The following is a 24,088-nucleotide window of genomic DNA, read 5'->3' as shown; positions in this document are numbered from 1 at the left end:
ATGTTTCCAACCTCATTTTCAAGGATAAAGATATTCAAAATATTTGATTCCTTCAGCTATCACACTATCACACTTTAAACTCTGACAGCAACCATTTTAGTCATATTAGGCATTTTCTATGATTTTGGTTTTTTTATGTTAGCAGAACCAATAGGGTCTTTTAGTCTTTTAGTCTGCATTGGTATTTATTGATTATTTATTCTTGATTATTTAAATGCATTTATTCATAGTTGCTTTCAGTGATCCTGTATTTGTTTTTGTTTTTTTAAACTGATTTATTTCAAATATGGAAATGATACAAGCTTCCTGATTGCTAACTGACTTCTTTGCACAATATAATATAAAAATGAAAATCAAGGAAGCATAAAATAATGATACACGCAAAAAATAAACTAAAAAAAGTCATATTCGAAAAGGAATGAGAAGCATAGCACATTAGTTTTCACCCCTTTGTCTAAACCAACAGTATGTACATATATACATACATACATGTACAAATACATACATACATATATGTACATAGATATATATATATATATATATATATATATATACACACACACATACATACTTACATACATACATGTACACATGCATACATATACATATACTAGGGCTGAACGATATGGGCAAATTTTCATATCTTGATATTCATGCCAGATATATCGATACGATATGACTACAGGTTCGGTGAAAACCAAGCATTTTTCCGAAAAATACAAACATCATAATGCAAAAGAATGTGGAAAGTGCAGTTTTATTTATAAGAACTCACTGCCAGTCATCAACATTAACATAAAGTAAGAATAAATAAAGTACAAATCGAACATTTTACTGCAGAAAATGTTTTTTTTAATTGCAGAAATGTATATTGTTTATATCGTTGCTTTTTCGATAATATCTTGAATGTTCATATCTAGATATAGATACGATAACGATATATCTCTAAGCCCTAACATACAGGGTGGGGAAGCAAAATTTACAATGAACATTTAGTTGCTTTTTCTCAGCAGGCACTACGTCAATTGTTTTGAAACCAAACATATATTGATGTCATAATCATACCTAACACTATTATCCATACCTTTTCACAAACTTTTGCCCATATGAGTAATCAGGAAAGCAAACGTCAAAGAGTGTGTGATTTGCTGAATGCACTCGTCACACCAAAGGAGATTTCAAAAATAGTTGGAGTGTCCATAAAGACTGTTTATAATGGAAAGAAGAGAATGACTGTGAGCAAAACTATTACCAGAAAGTCTGGAAGATACTATTAAAGAAGAATGGGAGAAGTTGTCACCCGAATATGTGAGGAACACTTGTGCAAGTTTCAGGAAGCGTGTGAAGGCAGTTATTGAGAAAGAAGGAGGACACATAGAATAAAAACATTTTCTATTTTGTAAATTTTCTTGTGGCAAATAAATTCTCATGACTTTCAATAAACTAATTGGTCATACACTGTCTTTCAATCCCTGCCTCAAAATATTGTAAATTTTGCTTCCCCACCCTGTAGATACAATAACGATATAACTCTCAGCCCTAACATATATGCATCCACATATACCATCATATACATATATATGCATATACACATATACATACCCATGCACATACACTTACATATACATTTACAAATCTATCTATCTGTGTGTGTGTATATATATATATATATGTATGTGCACTGATTTCTTCATGTTTGTCACATTGCTCTTTGGATGAGGCTGATGTTTGTGGTAAGCTGCAAATGAATTGTCTGTATGGGATAAATAAAGTTTTTCTGAATCTGAAACTGACTTTACATACATTCAAATGGGCTCTGGATGGTTCTCTGTGTGTGTTTGTGTTCGTGTGTGTTCGTGCTGGTCGGTTTCCCTCGCGCCCCACCTCCCTCCCCTCGGTCCAATGAGCGCAGAGCTGTGCCATTGGAGCCTGAGGAGCGGAGCGCAGCGGCGGCGCAGAGCTGGGAGCGCAGACGGTGGGGGAGGGTCACGTGTGTACACACTGTAGGGCTCAGCAGCACTCCAGCGGTAGTAAAGTCTGCAAACGGACGGCCCCCTTTTCAGAACAAGCCTCGTCCGAAAAAGTTGATAGATGAAGCCCGACGAACTCCAAACGCAGTGAAACGGCTCCTTTTTCCGCTGTTTTTTGGGGGGGGGTTTGTGCCAAGAGCGCAGAGCCGGAGCGCGTATTTTAGGACTGTGTTTGACAAATGAAACGGCTGAGAAACGCCAATGGAAATGCTCCATCCAAACCCAATGCCTCCGTAGGTTTGTCACTGAGCCAGATCTATACGTTTCTGGTGAGTTTTTTCCTCTTTATTTCTCCAACTGTTTTGACGCACGAATGCGCTCTGGTTTAGTTTAGTTTCCTTCACCTGAATGTTGGTTAGGAGAGTATTCTAAGCCCCGATGTGGATGGATAGATAGATAGATGTGAGTGTAAGCAGCTTTAGTTTTGGCAACAATAGCCGTGGAAATGGTAGTATAATGGCAAAGCCGTGACAGCTATCCACGCTTTGATCTGTGCAGTCAAGTGTGATGGAAAGACACAATGTCTGCAATAAAAAAAAAAAAAAAAAGGACCACGATAGATTCATTTTCTTCCTCTTCAGACTTTAAACTGGGGGGTTTATATTTGGAAAACAACACATTTAGGATGTTTCTCACGGGCTCAGCTTTCTCCAGAGCTGGGGTTTGGTTCTATTAGTCTGTTTGTAGATTAGAAAACAGAGAAAATACACAAATAATTATCAAGTTGAAATAGTGGCTGATTTATCTTTTCATAAATGTTTGCTTTGTTCTGCTGAGATGACATATTCCACCTCAGTTTACAACTAATGGGATGTGACAGACAGTCTGTATGTTTAATTATTGCTCTCTGTTGTTTATTATAAGACTAAAATAAAGATATATATATGGATACGATGACATAATCAGATTACTAATCGACAGAATACAACTGAGCAATTACTCCTTTATATGTTGATTACATGTAATATTTTAGACAATTTCCCATTAAAAAGACTGCAGTTTAATAAGTATCTTGGTATATTTTTCTGCAGTTTCAGGTTTGATGTCTTGCTGATGTTTTAGAGAAATCCCTCATACTAACCAATAACAACAAATGAGTCTTTTAGCTTTTCAGTGTGTATAAAGTTGTATTGTTCATAAAAATAATGCACAGTACTAATACAATAGTAAAACTAACAGATGCACGTCCACCTGCCACTTTTGCATGAGCAGTGAAAGCAGCAAATTCTCTCCAAACAAGGTTAACCCCCCCACCAAATTAAATGCTTCTTGAGATTTAGGCTTTGCACTTGTTGTCGTCAACTTCATGCATGTGACCGGAGTGGACATGGGCGTGTGTGCCGTGGCTTAATGGCAGTAAGCCTGCTTTGTGCTGACCATTGAACTCTGACTTGATCAGATGCCTGTGACAGTTCAACATGTTGGCGGAAAGAAGCTGTCGAGACTGACCGTGACCTGAGCTTGACTAGTTAATTTCAGTCAAATTTCACATGAGGACATACTGGGATTTTGTCTTTTTTTTCCTTTCAAAGTAAATATGATGCTGTTCAAACACATGAGGTCCTTGTTTACAAAGTTGAGATCTGGAGATTAACAGGTTTACCCTTTGTCGGGCAAGTGACTATTTTTGGTCATTTCCGCTTACATTTACAAGACAGTGACAGCAACAGTTGCAGTGAGGACATTGAGGCAACAGTTTCAGGTCCAATGTGGTCTACAGGGTCTGGAAGGTCCACCTCTGCATGAACACTAGTCGCTTTTCCAGTGGACATTTACGCAAAACTTTACCGATATTTACTAAATGTCGATAAAACACAAGTGTGTAATGTCGGTTTTTCCATTAAATCACAAATTTGTTTATTTATTATCTCGACATGACATGAGAAGTCATTCCATAAACATGGTGGCGAATGTAAATATTGTGTTGATTTACAGATATATTTATTATTATTATATATTACCCTTCTATCCTGTACTAAATTAAAAAATGATTCAGTTTCCTGGTGTCCATATAGGGATTAGCGGTATAATGATAGACCGTGGTAAAATTCCCGATGGTTAGTATTACCGTTTAAATTCTAATTATCATGATAACCGTGTTTGATTACCGCACTCTCAACTCAAACTTGATATGGAAAATGGTCAAACAATGGCCATAAGGTGCCGTCTTTAATGCACATTAGTATGTTTGATGTTTACATGTCAATATTTGAATGTTTCTGTCAACAGCAAGCACATTTGTCTGTTATTTTATTGGTTTTTTGTTTGTTTTTTGTTTGTTTTTTTCAAAATACAACTTGGTTAAATTATTTCAGTGTGTGTTTAAGTACTTTTTGAATGTTTTGAGCACATTTCAACAATACCGTGATAATAATAATCTGTGTATCATTTGTTCTTTCGTTTTTCAATTTAAAAACAACTTGCTTTTTTGTTTTTCATTTTTAAAACCAGAATGAAAAACGGATAACGGTTCATTTTTCCATTTCCCGATTTTGTGCTCAAATGAAAAATGGAAAAAAAATCGGATAATGACCGTTTCATCTGATTTTGCTATTTTCAGTATAGTTAAGTTCTCTGACCCGGAAGTAGCCGTTACTCGGGAAAAAATAAACAAACGGAATCATGGCCGGGTTAGGGCTAGATAATTATCTCATTAATTCAGAAAAACAGAGCCAAATTTATTTTTTGTGTGAATGCAATACGTTTCCGTACGTATCAAAAAGCTGCTTAATTATAGCAAAATATTCCTCCAGTCCGGTCATGATTCCATTTGTTTATTTTTTCCTGAGTAACGACTACTTCCGGGTCAGACAACTGAACTATATTGAAAATGGCAAAATCGGACGAATCTGTCGTTATCCGTTATTTCCATTTTTCATTTGAGCACAAAATCGGGAAATGGAAAAACGAACCGTTATCCGTTTTTCTGGTTTTGAAAATGAAAAACAAAAAAAACGAGTCATTTTTTTTTTTATTTTTTTTATTTTTGGTTTTAAATTGAAAAATGAATGAATGAATGATACACGGATTCCTAACGATAATCATGATAATTTTGGTCACAATAACCGTGATATAAAATTTTCTTATTGTTACATCCCTATGTCCACACGTACCACACCAAGTTTCTTTTAAAACTCTTCTTCTTCGCACGTTGTATCGTCCGTCAACATCCTTTTTTTATACAAGTGACTCCAGTTGCGGAAAAAGGTCTTTCCATTGCAGTTTTGCGTGATATATGAATTCCGCTATACCTGAAAAACCACCTCTTGCCAGCGCAAAAAATTTAACCGAAGAGTTTTGGCGAAATTGTCGTCAAGGGCAAGTTATATTCGCACAATTTGAGGGTCAATGGAATCACGACTAGTGAGTGTACCTGCTTTGTAGGTACCATGAAGTAATGGTACTAATGTAAGGAATGATGTTCAAAGGGTTAATGTGGATGTTGAGAGCACTTATGTTGTTGTAATGTTCTAAAATACATGTTCCTTTCAACTTATGTGCGTTTTTAAACTTAATTATTGGATATTTTTGTTTATTTTTTGCCACTTGCGAGTAAGGAACCAAATATGGTAATTTCATTGACCTAGATTTTCTACATAATAAAAAAAGTTGGAAAAATTTCACTAAAGTAATGAAGTCTTGTAGAGTTGCAATCGATTAATCGACTCAAAGTGATCTAAAAAAATCATTCAACCACAATTCACCTGAATCAAAGCTTTGTTTCCTTCATTTCTCTGCTGTTAAACATTGGTTCCACTGTTGTGTTTCACACGGACGCTTATTGTGATGCACAAAGAAGCTTCAATTCAGGAAAACTGCAATAGAATATTTCCCTTCAGTCAATTCGAGTCGATTAATCGAATCGGGACTTTTTGCATTGACTTCAAGCACCTAGTCGATTAATCGGTTGCAGCTCTAAAGTCTTGTTATGTCCTTCAAAAACAAACTAAGGTTGAAATGTCTATGAGTGCCCTATAAAGGGTTAACAAGGAGGATGGGACTCAGGATGGGCACAAAATCCTGTGCACTTCCAGTAATGTGTCTCAGTTTCAGGGGTTAAAATGTTCCAAATTATTTAAAACCCTTCCACAGAAAACTAATGACACATATTTTAATCACCACTGAGAGCTGAATAATTTTAATTTGCAAAATGTTATGCAGCATTAGCAGGCACCTGAAGCCAGATCCCTCATTAATACACTTGGTTAATGGGCTGCGCTCCAAGAATAATACGCAGCCAAGAAAATCACTAGACCCAAAGAAAAAAAAAAAATGTAGGTTTGTTCTTAAATGATCCATTTGCATTTTTGTGCCTTCAGATTAAGTATAAAGAATTCTGTGGTCGTGTCAAATAATTGCACTAAGAAACTTTACAGGAAGTTATGTGCATCAGACCTCAGTTTCACTTTTCACATCTGACACCGTCGAGCACAAACCACAACAGTAAATGTGACTCATGTAATCTTGTTTTGGTTCAGTAGTATTTCTCTGTTGCTTAAATACCCGCCACTGCAGACGCGACTGGGGAATCATGTGACATCACTCAGTACATTCTGAGAAAAGCCCGTAAATTCCAGTAAGGATATATGAGGGGTGTGGGCCCAGTATGTCACACTACTCCCATCAGCCCGCGAGATCTCACTTCAAAAACGCTGAGACGCCAAGTGCATGTGCGTCACTCCTCCAAGATCATGTTTGGTGGGGCTGAAGCATGCTGCAGCAGGGCCTCCCCCTCTGGGAGTATTTAACGTAACCGCTTTTGACATGGAGTAGTGCAAAAAGTTCAGATGGGGCTTAACCGAGTCTACGACTGCAGACGCAGCGTTGTGCAAGAGGAGCTAAACCGAGATGTTTTCCTCGTGTTATTCTCTTTTTGACAGCAGGTCAATCTGTTCACTTAGTTATGATGTTAAAAGTATGGCATCAATTTCCAGTTAATCACTCAAGTGTGGTATGCTGTGACTCAGAAGATCTTTTTATTACTGATTTTTACTGTCGAAATTGAAGTCAAAAGTCAAGGTAGAGTCATTAGAGGCCAAAATAAAGTGTTTTAAAACTATAAAATCCAGCATTTCTGCGTTAAATGACTAAAATGAAAAAGCTGATGTTGTAGATTTTCTTCACTTTTGTGCCTACAGTTGTGGTAAAATATTATTAGACCATCAAAAGTCATCAAAAACAATGGTTATGCAATCATGTACTAACTCCTGTGTGCATCATGTGACTAAAACAGACAGAAAAGAACACATGGAATTGCCTAAAAGCACTGTTTTTGTCAGTATAATGCCATAGATACTGATGTAAGAACTGGAGTGATTTTGGTTATTATCAAGAAAACATGAATAATGGATAGATATCAGCTCTGAAATTAAACTGTTATCAGCTATTTTTGTTGTTATCATTATATTTGTACAAACAAATGTACCTTTAGTTGTACCAGGCATTAAAATGAATTGAAACTGAAGAAAACAAGGGTGGTCTAATAATTTTTTCCGTGACTGTATGCTCAAAATTCAGAAATATCATAAAGTAGAGGACCAATACATGCACTTCCTGAAGTTAAAAAAAAAAATTCTGAATGCCAGATAACATCTATATATTTGGTTTGCATGACTTCTTCACATTCATGCATAAACCTTAGAGTATACAGGCTCTTTTCCATCCCTGATTATACTAAACATTATTACAGACATGCCCTTTATATTATATTTAGTATTTACGATTCCTTACTTAAACATAGAGTCCATCCCCTATATCTTGTGTATGTATATTTTTTACATATATATATTACTGTTATTCTATGCTAGGATTTTGTTTCCTACAAATATACCTCATGTACATTATCTAAATACTTCTTTCTTTTTCCTAAATCACTCTTCATTCTTCAAAATATGTATATACCTGCAAAAATTAGTAATATCAAGTAATTGTGTACATTCAAGACGACTTCTCTGCATTTGTTTCTCTAGAAGTCTGAAGAAGAGCGATGTCACTTGAAACGTTACAGCTAGGGATGCACCGATTGCAAAATTTGGGGCCAAGGCCGATATTGAAACACATTTTGACCAACAGCTGATACTGTCTCTTCACTATTTTTAGTATTTTAGTTCTTCATGACATCACTGAGTCAAACAAAAATTATTTTAACATAGTATAACATATAAATATGTGCCACTGCCATCATATGATGATACTCATATTGACGTACAACCAATATATCATTGCATCCAGAGTTATGGTTGAAATAAACAATAACACAGGAGCTATACTGATGTGTGGACAATGTTTTCTCACTAAAAGTTTGAAGTATGTAAACTAGCGCGTTGATCCACAGGAAACCACAAGTCATTAATATCAATATCTAGGGACTGAAGTTAGTAAATGTTCCCGTTTTGAACTCCATTTCCCATCATGCAGCTTGGTACTGCACTTCTGCTCAATTAAGCAACGTGATTGTAAGGCTGTTGTATTCCAAAATGACTAATATCTCTCAAAATATTGGTCCCATAAACTTGCAGAGATATTTAATGTGGAGATGGGACTATTCTTCAACTGTAGATTCCAAATTGGCCAGTTTAAAACGTTTCAGTTTCTCAGAACTATGCAGATACACACACACACATACTCTGAGACCTTCAAGTATTATGCTATAGATTTTTTTTTTTTTAAAGAAACACCTCATTTTATTTGATGGCTTGTCAGTAATATCATAGCCTCTTTAAAATATTAATATTGATAGTTATTTGGCGTCAATTTCTTTAGAATAAACTGACATGATGCACATTTAGATCATTAAACATAGTGTGAATTTAAAGTAATTACCTTAGTTCAGTGTTTTTCAACCTTGGGGTCGGGACCCCACATGGGGTTGCCTGGAATTCAAATGGGGTCGCCTGAAATTTCTAGTAATTGTTAAAAAAATAAATAAAAAAAACTTACTAATAAAAATATATCGTGAGTTGAGAGAGACAATCACAGTACATAAAAGACATGACAAACTGTGAAGCTGAAACTGAAGCACTGTGGTTCTGTTTATCTGTCAAATGTTCATTGTGGTCAGTTTCAGATGCTGCAGCTCTTTCATAATTCATAGTTTGAGTTCTTGTTTGTTCAGTATTAATTGTCAGCCTTGTAAATCCAAGCTGGACTGACTGTACATATCCTGACCAAGGAAAATCAAATTCTCACTTTGTGCAGTAATCTACACCTGGCTTTTCTGCCTCCGTCCATAATAATGTACATTATATAGACTAAATGTCATCTAAAATGAACGTTTATTTGCAACATAGTATAGCAAACTATTACATGATCAAAAACAAATTAATTTTAGCAAAAAAAATGTCTCCATTAAATGAATGTCTGGGGTCGCCAGAAATTTGAGATGTTAAAATGGGGTCATGAGACAAAAAAAGTTGGGAACCACCGCCCTAGTTCATCTGTAAACATGATATTTGCATGAGTTTTGTCAGTTTCATTTGTAATTGTGGTGAAAACTACAACTCCCATGATCCCGTGTTCTCATCTATTTATTCTACTATAGTCGTTGATTGAGAAACTCCTTAATGGGTCAAAACACGGTGTTGGAAATCTCTCTGACGGGACATTTTAGAGACAATTTGAAAGATTAGTGTTGCTAAATGACCCACATTTTTACTTTTAAATTCATTTTTGCTGTAGTTGGACCATGAGGGATTATATCCAAAACAAAGAGCTACTTTATATTGAAATAAATGTTGGAATAGCAATCAATTAAAGTTCACTCCCCAACGGGATATTATTGTGTTTCGACCCTTATGGAAAAAAATCATATCCTATGCATTTAGTTACCAAATTCACACATACTCAATCATTTAAACCGTGTAAGGAAACTAAAGGTAGTCAATGAAAGATGTAGAGTGAGATTATTTGGATGTGGGCCTTTTTATGAAGCTCTATATTTTACCGGCTAAAATGAAAGCGGCTATCAAATTACACATCTGTGAAAAATTGTCTGACACGGTGACATTCTTAAAAAAAAAAAAAAAAAAAAAAAAAAGAAGAAGAAAAGTCACTGAAAATAATGAAACTCATTTTGCTGGATATCTCCGAGATTCACTCACACTCAATATCACTTCCATATTTCATCCTGGCAGAATGTGAAATGAACCTTAAATTAAAGCAGACATAGCTCATGCTGTTCGAGCCGGGACGTGAGGGGTAGACGGTTTATTTCAACTCGCCTGTTTTTCCCTCAGCTGAGTGGAAAACTAGAGATTTCATTATCATGGGCTGCTGGCAGAATGCGCAAAAACTCAAGTGCAGTGGTTTTTCACAACACTGACGCTGATGTTGCCCAGAGTGAACTGACACAGAAAGTGCAACGACTGCAGTGTTTTATTACCCGCATATTAGATGGAAAGTATAATCAAAGTTTTAATTAGTGTTGGATATAGCTGCCAGTTACTGAAGTACTGGCTTTTTTTTTTTTTTTTGTAGTATTACGTTCAAACTGCAGTGTTTTGCATGGGATTTGGCTTAAGATTTGACTCCTAAATTAGTTTCATTCACAGTTTTTTAATAATTCTCCATCAAACTAAGTGTGTGTACGCTGCAAAAATCCAAATCTTGCCACCTGTATTTTTCTTTTTTCTAATCAAAATATCTCATCACACTTAAAATAAGACATAATCACCTAAAGACTAACTTTTCAGTGAGATATTAGAACTTATTTTTAGACAATAGATCTTGAAAATCTTATTTCAAGAAATCTTACCAGGATAATTTTCACTTGTTTTTTTTTTTTTTGCTAAATTAAAGAATTTTTTTTTGCTTAATTCAAGCAAAAAAATCTGTGAAAATTATCCTGGTAAGATTTCTTGAAATGAGATTTTCAAGATCTATTGTCTAAAAATAATTTCTTATATCTCAATAGTCACTTTTCCATTGGACATCTGCGCAAAACTTTACCGATATTTACTAAATGTCGAAAAAACAGAAGTGTGTAATGTCTGTTTTTCCATTAAATCACAAATGCAATGATTTGTTTATTTATTATCGTGAGATGACATGAGAAGTCATTCCATAAACATGGCGACGAACGTAAATATGGTGTTGATTTACAGATGTATTCATTTTAATTATTATATATTACCCCTCTATCTCGTACTAAATTAATAAATGATTCGGTTTCCTGGTGTCCACATAGGGATGTAACTGTTACCAGTATGACGATAAACCGCGGTAAAATTCCCGACGGTTAGTATTACCATTTAAATTCTAATTATCATGATAACCATGTTTGATTACCGCACTTTCAACTCAAACTTGATAAGGCAAATGGTCAAACAATGGCCATAAGGTGCCGTCTTTAATGCACATTTGTATGTTTAATGTTTACATGTTAATATTTGAATGTTTCTGACAACAGAAAGTACATTTTGCCTATTATTTTATTTGTTTTCTTTTTTTTGTTTGTTTGTTTGTTTTCAAAATACAACTTGGTTAAATTATTTCAGTGTGTGTTTAAGTACTTTTTATCATTCCATAAACATGGCGACAAATGTAAATATGGTGTTGATTTACAGATATATTCATTATTATTATATATTACCCCTCTATCTCGTACTAAATTTAAAAATGATTGGGTTTCCTGGTGTGTCCACACATACCGCAAAATGTGTCTTCTTCTTCTTCGCTTGTTATAATGTCTGTCAACATCCGTTTTTTTTTTTATTCACCTGACTCTAGTTGCGAAAAAGGGTCTTTCCATTGCAGTTTTGCGTGATATACCATTTGCGCTACACCCAGAAAAACCACCTCTTGCCAAAAACTTTTAATCGAAAAATGGGGCTTTTGGTGAAATTGTCGTTTTTCCATTTGGTAAATTTTTATGTGCAAGTTATATTTGCGCAATTTAAGGGTCCATGGAAAAGCGACTACTGAAAAGTTACTTTTTAGATCAGGGGTGTCAAACTCATTTTCTTTCAGGGGCCACATTCAGCCCAAATTGATCTCCAGCAGGCCGGAACCAGTAAAATAAAAGCATAATAACCTATAAATAATGACAACTCCAAATTTTTTAGTGCAAAAAATAACATTAAATGATGAAACTATTTCTATCTAAGTACAATTTTATCAATATTATGCCTCAACTCATGATTTCTACATGTGCGTTACAGATCGGATCTACCAAGGCACAAAACAGGCAGAATATTGTTAAAATTGCACTTATTTTTCTTTAGACATTCCAGGTTGTTCATATTTGTTCAGGTTATTGACATTTTATTGTTAAAGGATTTCAAAATTTAATGTTCTTTGCAATAAATCAAAGAGAAAAAAATTGGTGTTGCCATTATTTATAGGCATGATGTCACATTATTTTTCTCACATGAAACTAAAAAGAACATTTGGAGTCATTATTTCTAGGTTATTATGCTATTATTTTGGAGTTTGATGCCCTCGACTCTTAAAATCTTCAGGGTAATTTTTGTAAATTCATCTTGCGGGCCAGATTGGAACCTTTGGCGGGCTGGTTTTGGCCCCCGGGCCAAATGTTTGACACCTGTGCTTTAGATGATTATGTCTTATTTTAAGTCTGATGAGATATTTTAACTAGAAATGAGAAAAAATACACTTGGTAAGATTTAGATTTTTTCCAGTGTATGTAATATCAAATTACCGTTGCCCTAAATGTAACTCCCACTAGGTATATTTATCAAATGTGGGTCAGAAATCTTGCATTCAAAGTAGCTGTAGTTAGATTTCACCCGCTTTTATTGCTGTTTTTTTTTTTTTTTTTTTTTTTTTGTGCAGGAACCATTTCCTCTACCTCATAGTTTTTAAAGTATATACTAGAGTCAGGTTTCCTCAGTACTTTATCTGAAGCCGTGATTACTGTAGGAAACTGCCTTGGGTGCCAATGTGGTAATGAAAGGGTGGCAAAAAAAAAGTACCTTTATACAGCAGGTGCTAATGAAAGGGGACAGCGACCCACAATGCAGTTTGCTCTCCTTTTAATAATCAACAACCTCTCTTAAAGTAATTTAAGCAATGAGAGGTTTGTGGAAGAGTGAGGGTGACAAAAAAAAAAGAAAATCCAAAGAACACATAATCTTAGAGGGCTATTAGTTAATGATGCTGCTTTTATCGAGGCCTGTTTTAGTAAATGAGTCACCGTGCTGTTAGTGTCACGGAGCCATGTTTACAAAAGGGCTGACCGGTGCTCCTGTCCTAGTGAAGACAGGTTTTTTAGTGAATTGTAACCCTACACTTTCCTCCTCTTGATCCTTTTCCAGTGCAGCTCTGAGCTCCACTCATTACAGCCAATAGAGTAGTCCAGGGGTGGGACCGACCGAGCCCTTGTGCGTCTGTGTCTAAGGCTTAAGGCCAAAGCAGCCCCTCTGTAGTGGTGTTACGTAAGCGGACGGAAGAATGTTTCCCCTTTTACTGGCATTGTTACTCATCCTCTTGCAAACAAAAACGGCCTTTCCTGCACTTTGTTCCAGGGTATTTTCAAGGGAAAGCTTTCCAGAAAATTGCACAAATTACCACATGTATTTTTTATTGTTTCAACTCTTTGGAGATTTCAAGAGCGAAGCCAAAAAATGTGAGGGGATGATGAAGAAAAAAAAAAAAAAAAAGCAACACGAGCCAAGTTTTCTCATAAAATCAAAAACATTCAATCGTCCTTTGATTAAACTCGTGATCTTTCTTTTCCCACATGAATAATTGACTTAAAATGACCTGGGTTAATTATGCAAAGGGAGGTTTATATAAGTGTTTTGAAGGCTCGCCGTCTCATCAGGATACATTCCCTGCTGTCTGAATGTTCCCAACTTATACACGTTTTTTCTTTGAACTCGCCGTGAACTCCAAAGCTCACCTTAGTCCTCGCTGACCCTTCGCCAGAGGCTGCTTCACATATCACTCTTCATAAATCCATCCATCATCACATTCCCCACCCCCAGCCAACTTGGCAGTAACCTGAACGCAAGACGCATGTGCATTTTAGTCTCTGTTGCACCCAGCGGTCTGTTAAGTGTCTGGCCAGAGTGTTCTTTATCTGGCTGTTTGACCATGTGAAAAGCACAAGGGCAGCTTTGCACAAACAGCAATACCCCCCCCGCACGTCAGAAAGAGAAAGAGAGGCTGAGCCGTACAGAAAAGCTTGCTCAGGCATCAAACCAGTGCAGTTTTTTCGCTAAAGCTTCATTTGTTCGAGACGACGTCGCCTCAAAGTGGGCTCGAGGCTGAGCTAGCAAGTCAAGCAAATTGAGAAGTGTTCACATTCAGACAGTCAGACGCTGTACAGGCAAATTAACAGGGTTTGACTGCAGGCGTAAAAGCCATAACGTGTCAAACAGGTTTTGCATCAAGGACTTTTTCAGGTCGTTTAGATCACGGGTGTCAAACTCATTTTAGTTCAGGGGAAACATTCAGGCGAATTTGGTCTGAAGTGGCCAGATTAGTAAAATAATAACATAATAATATATAAACAATGTCAACTCCAAACTTTCCTTACATGATGAAAATGTTTACATCTACAAACTATCTTCTAAAACGATGTAAATAACACAAACAACCTAAAATTTTTAAGAAAAATAGGTACAATTTTAACGACATTATACTTCAGTTTATCATTTAGGGCGGCCATGGCTCAGATGGTAGAGCAGGTCGTCCAATAACTGAAGGGCTGGCGGTTCGTATCCCACTCTGTCCATGTGCTGTTGTGTCCTTGGGCAAGACACTTCACCCTCCTTGCCTCCAGTGCTGCTACTCACACTGGTGTATGAATGCGTATGAATGTTCGGTGGTGGTCAGATTGGCAGCCACGCTTCTGTCAGTCTGCCCCAGGGCAGCTGTGGATACAAGTGTAGTTTACCACCACCAGAGTGTGAATGTGAGACCGAATGAATAATGGATCCTCTGTACACGCTTTGAGTATGTGTTCATAGACAAGAAAAGCACTCGGAGAGTGCAGACCTCCCCCAAGACAGACCCCCCCCCCCCCCCATCCCCACCAAAATTTAATCATTTCTTCCTTGTGCCAGTATCAACATTTCCTGAAAATTTTGGGAAAATCCAGTCATAACTTTTTGAGTTATTTTGCTAACAAACAAACAAACAAACACACAAAGTAAAGTGATCACAATACCTCCTGGTGGAGGTAAAAAGCGCTATATAAATCTAATTCATTATTATTATTATTATTATTATTATTATTTACACATGTACATTACAATTTACAGATCACAGTGGATGTACAAATACACAACATTTACTAAAAGGCAGAATATTGTTAAAATTACACTTTTCTTATAAGGCATTTCACGTTATTCACATTATTTTGTGAAATGATGTTTTTTTGTGTAAATATAGGAAGATTACATGAAAATGTTCACATTTACAGAGAAAAAAAGTTGGAGTTGTGAGTATTCATAGGTTTTTATGACAGTATTTTACTAACTGACCCACTTGGGATTAAATTGGTCTGTATAGGATTTTGTTTCTGTAAATTGGCTTGAGGGTCTGGTTTCGACCGGCTTGATATGTAAAGTGTCATGAGATAACTTTTCTTATGATTTAGCACTATATAAATAAAATTTGATTGATTGATTGATATGTGGAACCTGAACTGAAATGATCGTTCAGTCATTCATCAGTGTAGTTTTTGCATTCTTGAATTTATCCCACAGGCAGAATTGGACCCTTTGACGGGCCACATTTGGTCCCCAGGCCACATATTTGAGCCCCCTGATTTAGAAGGATAAGTACTAATACTCCAGGACAAGTTCTGCATAAAACCATATTAATTGCAAGTATTCCATTCTTGCTGCATTTATGTTTATGTTGCATTTTACTGCTCTAAATGTTTAATGTTGACCTCATTTCAACTGCTTTATATACTGTTGAGTACTTTAACCTACAGCAATGCATCATAGTCTGGAACTGTTCATGCGTTCAGAAAAACAGCCCCACTTACAGCTTTGTAAAAATGCATTTTTCAGCTAATCCAAGAGGGCTTTATTTAGCTCAAGAAGAATTTTTCAGCTCTTAAAGGAACACTTCAGCCTTCAGTCTATGACAAACATTCATAAATAACATATTTTGGATATACATTTGTCTTTGCATTTGGAGTATAAAGTTGCATAAAATGGAAATACTCAAGTAAAGTACAAGTAGCTCAAGGTTATACACAAGTGCAGCACTTGAGTAAATGTACTTGCACTCCACCACTGCCCTTGTTTGCTCCTCTGAGCAACTCGGAAAGCAAACAACTATTTGGGGGGAAAAAAACTTCAGATAAGCCATGTATTTTCATTTTTAACCACAGATGAGTTCAGACAGGTTGGTTTGGTGAATCTGTCCCGTTGTCGTGCATACAACTAACTAACTCTTCATATACCAGGGTCAACGTGAAATCATGAATTGCGTAAATATGTACAACACTTTTAATTGGTGTTTTATTTGTACTTATTATAAGCTTTCTGCGTGTAGGTTCACGCCGTGTCAAATACCACACGATTAGCAGTTAGGTTTAGCAGTTACAGATATGTAAACTGGAGATCTTGGTGTAAATTGACATGTGATCAAATGGCATTGAATAACACGTGAAAGGATGAAAATGCATATGTACAGCATGCCAAATGCTATAAGAACTGGCGCGACTTACACCATGATTTCATGAGATCAGTCTGCCAGGGTTCGTACAGGTGCTTAAAATCCTTAAAAATGCTTGAATTTCAATGTTGTGACTTCAAGGTTTGAAAAGTGCTTGAATTTCAGTTTAAATGCTTGAAAGTGCTTACAATTTTAACTGTGATGTAATTTATTTATTTATTTTTAATATTAAGTCTGCCAGGTTAGATGTCAAGTTAAAGCTACTTACAGCGAGGTGATAAATTTTGAAAAATAAAACAGTCAAATTTTTATCTTAATCTTTGTTTCGGTTTGAGTGTGCCTGAAGAACGCCAAGTGGCTTCCCTTTTTTAGGATAAAACTGTGTGTTCTCCTTTCATTTCTAAACTTTTTGCTATAACGAAACATAATTTTCTATGTTTATAGCCTAATACAATGAACATAATTGTGATTTAAAATGTGAAAAAAATAATCTTGAGATTTTTTTTTTTTTTTTAAATTCAAGTTTTTATTGAACTTTTCATAGGCTTGGTACATGGCAAACTTAATATGTTTCTCCATACAAGAACAGGTTGTATATAATTAACAATTAACTCTTGCGTCAGACTCGACATACTCTTTATCTCATAAACATAACAGATAAAAAATAAAATAAATAAATAGGAGACAGGCAGCAGATACAGAAGAAGGTTCGTACATAATAACATCAACTAGTAAATATCTGTATAGACACACACACCTATACATGCACTCATACAGGGGTTGGACAAAATAATGGAAACACCTTCACCTCAAGATGATAATGCCCCAATCCATACAGCTAGAATTGTTAAAGAATGGCATGAGGAACATTCTAATGAAGTTGAGCATCTCGTATGGCCGGCACAGTCCCCAGACCTCAACATTATTGAGCATTTATGGTCAGTTTTAGAGATTCAAGTAAGACGTTGATTTCCACCGCCATCGTCTCTAAAAGAGTTGGAGGGTATTCTAACTGAAGAATGGCTTAAAATTCCTTTGGAAACAATTCACAAGTTGTATGAATCAATACCTCGGAGAATTGAGGCTGTAATTGCCGCAAAAGGCGGACCTACACCATATTAAATTATATTTTGTTGATTTTTTAAGGTGTTTCCATTATTTTGTCCAACCCCTGTACATTCATACATACAGACCTGTCTACTTTTATGTAATCCCAAAACGTGTCCCAGAGGGTCACCCCCTTCCCTCTGTCATCACTTAATCTATTAAGCATAGATTCATAGGATGCAGTTTCAGTCATTGCACAGACCCATTCTTTCATCTGTGGAGTTTCTGATGTTTTCCAATGTCTTAGAATGACTCGACAAGCTGTTGTTGTACCCACTGAAATTACCGAAAAGTTACATTTGGTTATATTGAAATAATCTTGAGCTCAAGTATTCCTGTAGATGTGTATTTTACCCCAGTGATAAGGTGCTGTGCTGGAAAAATTAGAAAATGACCCTTAAAAGTGCTTGAATTTGACCTTGAAACATGCGTACAAACTCTGACATACTGTTTTTTCTGTCCTGTTGCAGTTGACCTGTTAAGAGTGCTTGACCTGCGTCGGAGCCCAGCGATGTGGATCTGCATGGTTTACAATGAGACAGATGCCAGCGTGGACTACCAGCTCTGCCAGGACTTTGGCCTCATCCTGTCTGTCTTTTCCCTCATCTACCTCCTGGTGTGCTTCCCTTTGGGGTTGTGCTACAATGTGCTGCTGGTGGTGGTCAACCTCTCCAACAAGGTGTCCATGACCATGCCGGACGTCTACTTCGTCAACATGGCCATCGCCGGCCTCGTGCTCAACGTGGTGGCGCCGGTGGAGCTGCTGAGCTCCAGCTTCACCCGCTGGTTTGTTTGGGAGTACAACAACGAGGTGTACATCACCCTGCTCATCCTCTTCAACATCTCCTCTCTGGTCATCATGTACTCCACCACGCTCCTCAGTCTGGACTACTACATAGAGCGGGCGCTGCCTCGAACGTACATGTCCAGTGTGTATAACACTAAACATGTGTGTGGCTTCATCTGGGGCGGCGCTGTGCTCACAAGCTTCTCCTCGCTGCTCTTCTACGTGTGCAACCATGTCTCCACTAAGATGATAGAGTGCTCCAAAATGCAGAACAAGGAGGCGGCAGATGCCATCATGATGTTCATTGGTTATGTGGTTCCAGCTGTGGCGGTTCTCTACGCCTTTGTGCTCATTTTGCGCATTAGGAAGGAGTCCACACCTCTGGATCAGGACTCGGCTCGCTTGGATCCGTCTATCCACAGACTGCTGTTAGCCTCAGTCTGTGTACAGTTTGTACTGTGGACCCCGTACTACATGACCCTGTTAGTACACACCATAGCTGGTACACCAGGGTATATTAGTAACGGACACCACATCCCTACATATTATTTCTTGAGATGTGTGTCTAAACTGCTGGCTTTCTCGAGCAGTTTTGCAATGCCACTTATGTACAGGCAAATGAACAAGAACTTCTCTAACAAGCTTCAGCGGCTGCTCAGGAGGCTGCACTGCAGAGACCAGTCCTGTCCTCATGAACGTTCGACGGTGCAGCAGGTGGTGACGTGAGATCACCCGCTGGGAGATCACCAACACCCTCCCCACTCCCACTTTTTCCACCTCCTGGCCCTAGCCAGCACTTATCTCTCCCTCATAGAGCCAGTATCTGCCTGGGCTCCCTCGCTGCTCTGGATTGTGTTAACAGCGACATAGCAAACTGTGGAATTTCCTGTCACCTTTCAGAGCTCCATGTGAGACATTCAGCTCTGCAGTGAGAGGACAAACCAAGCAAAAACCACTAAGTGCTATTATGTTTTGTTACCGAGTACAGCTATCCGACAGAACACTTGGGCTTCTGGTTTGAGGGCGGTAAAATGGCACAAGCAGCAGCAACTATCTAAAGCAGTGTTTTTACAAAGATAAGACGGAAACATCCTGTTCGCAAGAGCCTCCCAAATGCTCCAACAATGCAGTGGTTTGACTTCCTGATGTTGGTGTGTTGGGGGTTTTTTTGTCCTTACAGTTTGCAAGCTTGACTGATAATACATGCCTGCCAAATGTTACTGTAATCGACGCATTATACTCATGAGAGATCGACCAACACCCACACCCACATCCACATAGTTGGGTATATAAACAACAAAACACACAGGACTAACTTTGCTGCCAGTGCAAATCAGTATTTACCACCCTCAAACTCAACGCTTTGATCACTTGAATATGAGGGCAGTTCCTCCCGGAGCGGAATTTTCTTTTTACTTCAATGTTTTAAGAACGATTCCTCATCATCTGAGATAATTTTCTTAAATACTTCAAAGGTGGAGTTCATTATTAATGGTCTTTCTGTAGCCCATGAAAAACGGTAGCTATTTGTATTCTCAGTATCAGTATGACCTTGTAGCTTGACGTACTGGTATGCAGAGCTGTTGTCATTTCTAGATTGCGTTTTGAGGTTTTGATCCATTCGCAGCACATGTCATTTATTAACAGCTACGTTACTTCGAATCACACAGAACAACATAAAAAAGCTTTTATTCAGGGTTTCAGTCATAACCAGTATACCTCTTGTGATCTCTGAAATCACAAAACCAGAAGCACTTCTATCACCGCATCCCAAATTGACCCTTTAATTTAATAGTGTGTGATTTGTGAAGCTATTTTTTTTTTTTTTTTTTTTTTGCTTCTGCCGTCAGTATGCATGCAGAGCCTCACACAGGGTCAGTGAAGTCCACACAGGGTCACAGAGAGGACTGTGGAGGAGGTGGCATGTACATTCCCTACATTGTAAGAGTGTTTGGGAGGCTTCCTTCAGTGGAAATATGCAGACTGGACGCGGCACTATCATAAACCTTCACTAAAGTATGAGAAGACTGCCTGCCAAGCACCTGCAAACAGCGTGTTTGATGCAGAGTTTGGACTGTAATTCTGCTCAGTTGTGCAAGGTCGATCCGCACGTTTATCGGCAGAGCTGCTTCGCTTTCTTGTCCACTATAAGTGAAAATAACAAAACGTAAAAGAAAAAAAAAAACTAAAAAAGCTTCTTTTTGCACCAGGTCAGTTTTCATCAGCGCGTTAGCTTAGAGCATAGGTGTCAAACATATGGCCCGTGGGCTAAAACCGCCTTGCCAAAGGGTCCAGTCCGGCCCGCAGGATGAATTTGTGAAATGCAAAAATGACACTGAAGATATTAACAGTAAAGGATGTACAGATTAATATGATCTAAAGTGGGTCAGACCAGTAAAATACTATCATAATTATCTATAAATGACTACAAGTCCACAGTTTTCTCTTTGTTTTAGTGTAAAAAAGTGAAATTACATCAAGATGTTGACATTTATAAACTATACTTTCACAAAATATGTGAATAACCTGAACAAATATACAAACAACCTGACTGAAAAATAAGTGCAATTTTACTAATATTCTACCTATTATTAAATATTTTGCGTATTTGTAGGTCCGCTGTGATCTGTGCATGTATAAATGATAAACACAGGCATATTATTGTTAAAATTGCACTTATTTTTCTTAAGATATTTCAGGTTGTTCATGTTATTCACATTTTTACAGGATAGTTGGTAGATGTAAACATTTCCATAATGTAATTTAACTTTTTTCACTGTAATTATTTGATTAGTTCGGCCCACTTGACGTCATATTGGGGTAAACGTGGCCCCTGGAAAAAAAATGAGTTCGACACCCCTGGCTTAGAGAGAAAGAGCGGGCCAGTTTATTCAGCGACATGGGGCATTCGCTTGAAAAGAAACAAAGGTGGGAACATTATTACATCCTCTGCAGAGACGGCAATAAATATCTGCTGCGTATGCTTGTAGACACCTTCAAATGAGGACTAAACATTGGAGAATTTCCAAGAATTTGATGGTTACATGAAAGGAAAACGGACTAATTGCCAGTTTTTATTAGTACCGAAAAGCTGCTCGCTTCAGACATACAGTATATAGAAGTATTTTAACCCATTACACTTAAACACATCATCCACAATATGTCTGAGGTAAGAAAAAGTGTCCATTTAACTTTTTCGCTGCATAGCCCCACCCTTGTCATGTGTATCTGCAGTTAATCAGTGAGAAATGCTGTTTGTGTCCCTGTGAGGCGATGTATTTACATGGTGCGCTACAGTAGATGCTGCTCCATAGACCAGGGGTGTCAAACTCATTTTAGTTCAGGGGCCATATTCAGCTAAATGTGATCTGAAGTGGGCTGGACCAGAAAATAATAACATAATTACCTATAAATAATGACAACTCCAAATTTTTGTCTTTGTTTTAGTGTAAAAAAAAACCCCATTAAATTATGAAAATACTTACTTTTATAAGCTATACAAAAAAAAAAAACCCTGAATAAACTGAAATTTAAATTAAAAAACATAAGAAAATTTAGTGCAATTTTAACAATATTATGCCTCAGCTTATCATTTCTACATGTGCATTATGGATCAGATCTACAAAGACACTAAACACTGAGGAACAGGAAGAAAAATTGTTAAAATTGTGCTTAATTTTCTTTAGGTTCTTCATATTTGTTCAGGTTATTCAGATTTTAGTGTTACAGGATAGTTTGTAAATATAAATATTTTCATAATTTAATGTTATTTTTTGTACTAAAACAAAGGGAAAAAAATGAAGTTCTTAATTCTAGCTTTTTTTTGGTCTTAATTCAAGATTTTTTTTACTTAACTGAAGATTTTTTTTGGCTTAGTTCAAGATTTTTTTTTAACTTAATTGAAGATTTTTTTTTGTGGCTTAATTCAAGATTTTTTTTTAACTTAATTGAAAATTTTTTTTGGCTTAATTCAAGATTTTTTTTACTTAATTGAAGATTTTTTTTGGCTTAATTCAAGATTTTTTTCCTCAATTGAAGGTTTTTTTGCTTAATTCAAGATTTTTTGCTAAATTTGAGAATTTTTTTTGGCTTCACTGAAGATTTTTTTTACTTAATTGAAGATTATTTATATATATATATATATATTTTTTTGGCTTAATTCAAGATCTTTTCCTTAATTCAAGCTAATTTTTTTTTGCTTAATTCAATTCAAGACTGTGGAATTTTTGCACTTGGCAAAAACATCCCAAACTGGACCCTTTGGCGGGCCGCATTTGGCCCCCGGGCCGCATGTTTGACCCCCCTGCCATAGAGAATCAGTGCATATCGTGACACTGTTAATCATTATTTGAACCCAGTTCAAAGTCCAAGTGCTTACTGTTCATTGAGGATTTGAGAGCACACTGTGGTGCCTGTTCAGGTCTGACTCAAAGCCTGTGATATTTCCTAAAGAGGTCAGTCTATATCACAGGTGTCAAACATGTGGCCCGGGGGCCAAATCTGGCCCGCCAAAGGTTCCATTCTGGCCCGCAGGATGAAAGTGCAAAAATTAACCTGAAAGGTTGTCCAAATCCTTTTGGTTCAGGTTCCACATACAGACCAATGTGATCTCCAGTAAAAATAACAACACAATAACCCATAAATCAGGGGTGTCAAACTCATGTTAGTTCAGGGGCCACATAAAGCCCAATATGACCTGCAGTGGGCCGATCATTAAAATAATAACAATAATACATAAAGCATATCAGTTCCAAAATTTGTATGTCTAATTTCTGTTTTAGAGTGAAAAAAGTAAGATTATATTTTAAAAATTTCTACATCTACAAACTGTCTTTTAAAAAAAATATGGAAAAACATGAACCATGACCAAAATGAAATTTATTAAGAAAAAAAGTGCACTTTTAACAATTTATGCCATTATTTGGCCTCATCTGCAAATGCACAAAACATTTAATAACAGACAGAATATTGGTGAAATTAGTCTTAAATCTCTTAAGACATTTCAGATTGTTCATATTTGTTCAGGTTTTTCACATTTTTTGTAAAAGGCTAGTCTGTAAATGTTAACATTTTTGTCTAATTTTACTTATTTTTTTTTACACTAAAAGAGAAAAATATGTGGTTTTCGTTATTTATACTTTATTATGATAGCATTTTACTGGTCTGACCCACTTTAGATGGAATTGAACTAGATTTATTTTGACATCCTTGATTGTTAATATCTTCAATGTAATTTTTGTATTTTAATAATTCATCCTCCGGGTCGGATTGGACCCTTTGGCGGGCCGGTTTTGGCCCCCGGGCCACATGTTTAACACCCCTGCCATAAATAATGACAGCTACAAATTTTCTTTGTGAAAAATTATGTGGAAAAAATTTATGTGAAAAAAATAACATTACACTGTGAAAATATTTACATTTACAAAAGTATTCTTTCACAATAAAACACAAATAAATACATAAATAAAAACAAAGGTGAACAACCCCAAATGTGCAATTTGAACAATATTCTGCCTGTTACTAAATGTTTTGTGTATTTATGGATCCACTGTGATCTGGAGTTGTG

The 24,088-nt window shown here is 36.6% G+C and overlaps 1 protein-coding gene and 1 long non-coding RNA gene across 2 annotated transcripts; one reads left to right on the top strand and one right to left on the bottom strand.

The window, feature by feature from the left end:
- Positions 1-1,958: 1,958 nt before the first annotated feature.
- On the top strand, positions 1,959-20,665 carry gpr146 (G protein-coupled receptor 146). Its single transcript, XM_030141056.1, has 2 exons — positions 1,959-2,299; positions 18,206-20,665. The coding sequence occupies exon 2, from the start codon at positions 18,247-18,249 to the stop codon at positions 19,246-19,248; it is 1,002 nt and encodes a 333-aa protein (XP_029996916.1). The 5' UTR covers positions 1,959-2,299; positions 18,206-18,246; the 3' UTR covers positions 19,249-20,665.
- A 1,055-nt stretch (positions 20,666-21,720) lies between these two features.
- On the bottom strand, positions 21,721-22,942 carry LOC115423997 (uncharacterized). Its single transcript, XR_003936038.1, has 2 exons — positions 22,822-22,942; positions 21,721-21,828 (listed from the first exon to the last, which is right to left on the bottom strand). It is a non-coding gene; the product is annotated as an uncharacterized LOC115423997 (long non-coding RNA).
- Between the last annotated feature and the right edge of the window lie 1,146 nt (positions 22,943-24,088).

The sequence above is a fragment of the Sphaeramia orbicularis genome, chromosome 8, assembly GCF_902148855.1.
Source record: "Sphaeramia orbicularis chromosome 8, fSphaOr1.1, whole genome shotgun sequence".
Lineage (NCBI taxonomy): Eukaryota > Metazoa > Chordata > Actinopteri > Kurtiformes > Apogonidae > Sphaeramia > Sphaeramia orbicularis.
This window is presented reverse-complemented; position numbering and strand designations above follow the sequence as displayed.

Coding starts and splice junctions, on each gene's coding strand:
- gpr146 (XM_030141056.1), top strand. CDS start 18,247: ATGTGGATCTGCATGGTTTACAATGAGACAGATGCCAGCGTGGACTAC.